At 48.3% G+C, this 2,838-nt stretch overlaps 1 protein-coding gene across 1 annotated transcript; it reads right to left on the bottom strand.

The window, feature by feature from the left end:
• Nucleotides 1-527: 527 nt before the first annotated feature.
• On the bottom strand, nt 528-2,587 carry sox17 (SRY-box transcription factor 17). Its single transcript, XM_034213941.1, has 2 exons — nt 2,093-2,587; nt 528-1,745 (listed from the first exon to the last, which is right to left on the bottom strand). The coding sequence occupies exons 1-2, from the start codon at nt 2,391-2,393 to the stop codon at nt 871-873; spliced, it is 1,176 nt and encodes a 391-aa protein (XP_034069832.1). The 5' UTR covers nt 2,394-2,587; the 3' UTR covers nt 528-870.
• Nucleotides 2,588-2,838: the final 251 nt, after the last annotated feature.

Genomic DNA, 2,838 nt, shown 5'->3' with positions numbered 1-2,838 from the left:
CCACATGAAGTGTCACCATTGTTAAAAGAGGTGTAGTACAACACAGTGAATTTTAATGACCGCTTCCATTAATCAGAAGAGACTAAATCATTCTCAGACAGGATGTCCGGAGCATAAGCTGCTCTCCCATGCTGCGAAAACAAGGCGCCATGTGTAACACGGACCCTGAGATTACCTCCACTCTGACCGGGCCAGGAAGCCGGGTTGCAGCCCTCCGATGCCCCGCTTCCAGGTGAGCAACTGGTGCTGCCGGGAGCCAATGTATGCTCCATGTGGAAGTGGGAAAAATCAACAGAGGTAACACTGAATGAACTGCAACACTGTGGTGAGTGGAAACACATCTGGAAAATGTATTTGTTCTTTAATTTCAATATAAAATCCAATCGTTTCCTTTGAGCTGATTTTGATTTAGAAAGTAAACTACATAAAATAAACTAAATTAATTATGAAAACATATGAAAGAAAGTGTCATTGAATGTTTTCCAAAAAGTAGAAACAATTCAAATAATAAATACAAGAGAGGATGATTCTATTTGCGAAATTTATTTGTCAAAAGTGCAAAAAAAAGTATAAAAAACACCTTCAGTATATACATAAACTTTAAAATATTGACTGTACAATACTTATTATCACAAAATTAATTAATATCCCTGCAAAAGGAAGAAAAAAAGTTCAGTGTTTGAAATGGTCTATGGCTTATTCTTACACAGATACAGTACAACAGCTTTCTCCAAAGTGGCATTTTAAAAAAATCATCAGTCAGGGGGCCTAGAAGGACAGGCTAGTAGTGACAAGTAGAATAAAATACATATTTGTTCAAATTTAGCTACAGAGATTTGAGGTCAGGTCGAGTGTCCTTGCAGCAGGAGGTTAAGAGTTGTTGTAGCTACAGTAATACACAGCTGTGCTGGCGTCTGACAGCACCGATGATATGAGGCTTTCAGGTCCCTGCATGCCGGCCTCGTGTGTCCCGTACGGCAAGCCTGGCATGTCCCCGCGTGCCGAAGAGGAGCTCAAATACTGCTCGAACTCGCTGCGGTCCACCTCGGCCAGCAGCTCGGAGTGCTGCATCTGCTCCACGCTGTCTGCTGAGTGAGGGTGGGAGTCAGGAGGGGGGGAGAGTTGCCCTGCCCCACCGGGGTGCCGCTTGGCCTGGCTGGAACTGCATTGCTGGGTGTAGTACATGGCCAAAGGGTTAGGGCATCCCATGTAGGAAGGGGGCTGCTCTGGAGCTGTGGAGGGGTGTCTAGGGTTGCCATGGTGGTTAGAGTGAGGGTCCTGGGACTGGTACTCTGCCGCCTGGGAGTGGTAAGCGTACGCAGGCATCATGTGGCAGTCCTCTTGTGAATGTGAAGGGAAGAACATGAGGTCTGACTCCACAGCGTCCAGAGGAGAGGTGTCAGGCGTAGGGAGGCTGTAGCTCTCATAAGAGGGGCCCCCAAGACCCTGAGCATCTCGGTAGTGGCTGAGCTGCTGCGGGGGAAGCTGGAAGCCGTGCTCGTGGTAGCCCAGGCCCAGACTCTCCACGCACAGCCTGCCGTCCCCGGACATGGACGGGCCCTGATGATCGGACACGCCGTGGACAAGAAAGCCAGAGTCCAGCCTCTTAATCCTCTTCACCTGCTTCCGCCGCCGGGGCCGGTACTTGTAGTTGGGGTGGTCCTGCATGTGCTGGACCCTCAGCCGCTCAGCCTCCTCCACAAAGGGCTGCTTCTCTGTCACAGGAAGGGCTTTCCATGATTTCCCTGCAGGTCAAGAGGAGAGTGCACATCAATGATATGTCAGCAGATACTGTACAGTCTGGCCATGCACACTAAAATAGCTTGTTGCCATTTCAGGGGGCAGGGACAGGTTTTTTAGGTTAAATGTGGAGCTTAACTCAGTCCCTTTTAATAACATGGGGACATCACCTGCTGCCATAACAACCACTGCACTCATTGAGAAATAATTGTTGTTTGAGTGGAATATCCATAAAAGTTGACATAAAACTCAAATAACGAATCCTAAATTACAAAAGCAAATAGGAATAATAACACTCAACTTGAAGATATCTGGCACATATCACGAGATTGATGGAATAAAAGTGACTTACCCAGCATTTTGCTCAGCTCCGCGTTGTGCAGGTCCGGGTTTTGCTGCGCCAGTCTCTTGCGCTCATCCTTCGCCCACACCATAAACGCGTTCATGGGCCGTCGGATCCGCGGTTCAGTCTTGCCGCCGCGGTTCTGGCTCCCGGAGCTGGATGCGCACGGCTCACTTTTCACTTTGGTGTCCCCGAGAGGACTGTGGGGGTCGGCCCACTGGCAGTGTCCCATTCCAGGCATCATGACTGACATCGTACACCTTGCCTGGGTCTGATCGTCGCTGGCGTAACCCGCATCGGGACTACTCATCTCTGTCCAGATGGGAGGATTTGGAGAGCCACCGGGCAGCAACACACTACAACTGAAAACAACCTACAGAAAAACTATACAAGGGTTTTTGTTTTGCGTTTGAGTTGGAAAGTAATTAGTCCCATCCATCAAGCACTTCCAGGAGTCGCATGGACTGAACTGTACCGAGTTCTCTGCGCTGGATGTGAAGGCTGCTGCGCTATAAACTCACAGGCAGCCAATCACCATGGGGTGGGAGTGCCCACTACAAAGGTGTAAAAAAGTTGGAGTAGCCCGCCTCCGACCCTTGTCTGAGGCGCAGAGACCCTTTAAGGAGAGACGCAGTGAGATTTGAAACAAATGCAAAACCAGAAATACAAGTAATTCGATTAATATGATTTTTATAGCACGAAACTATATATTACTATGCTTTAGTGCATAGTTAAAAAAAAAAGAAAAGTGCAAG

The sequence above is a fragment of the Gymnodraco acuticeps genome, unplaced genomic scaffold (assembly GCF_902827175.1).
Source record: "Gymnodraco acuticeps unplaced genomic scaffold, fGymAcu1.1, whole genome shotgun sequence".
NCBI classification, from domain to species: Eukaryota; Metazoa; Chordata; class Actinopteri; order Perciformes; family Bathydraconidae; genus Gymnodraco; species Gymnodraco acuticeps.
The sequence above is the reverse complement of the archived record's forward strand: the minus strand, read 5'-3'. Positions and strand labels throughout refer to the sequence as shown.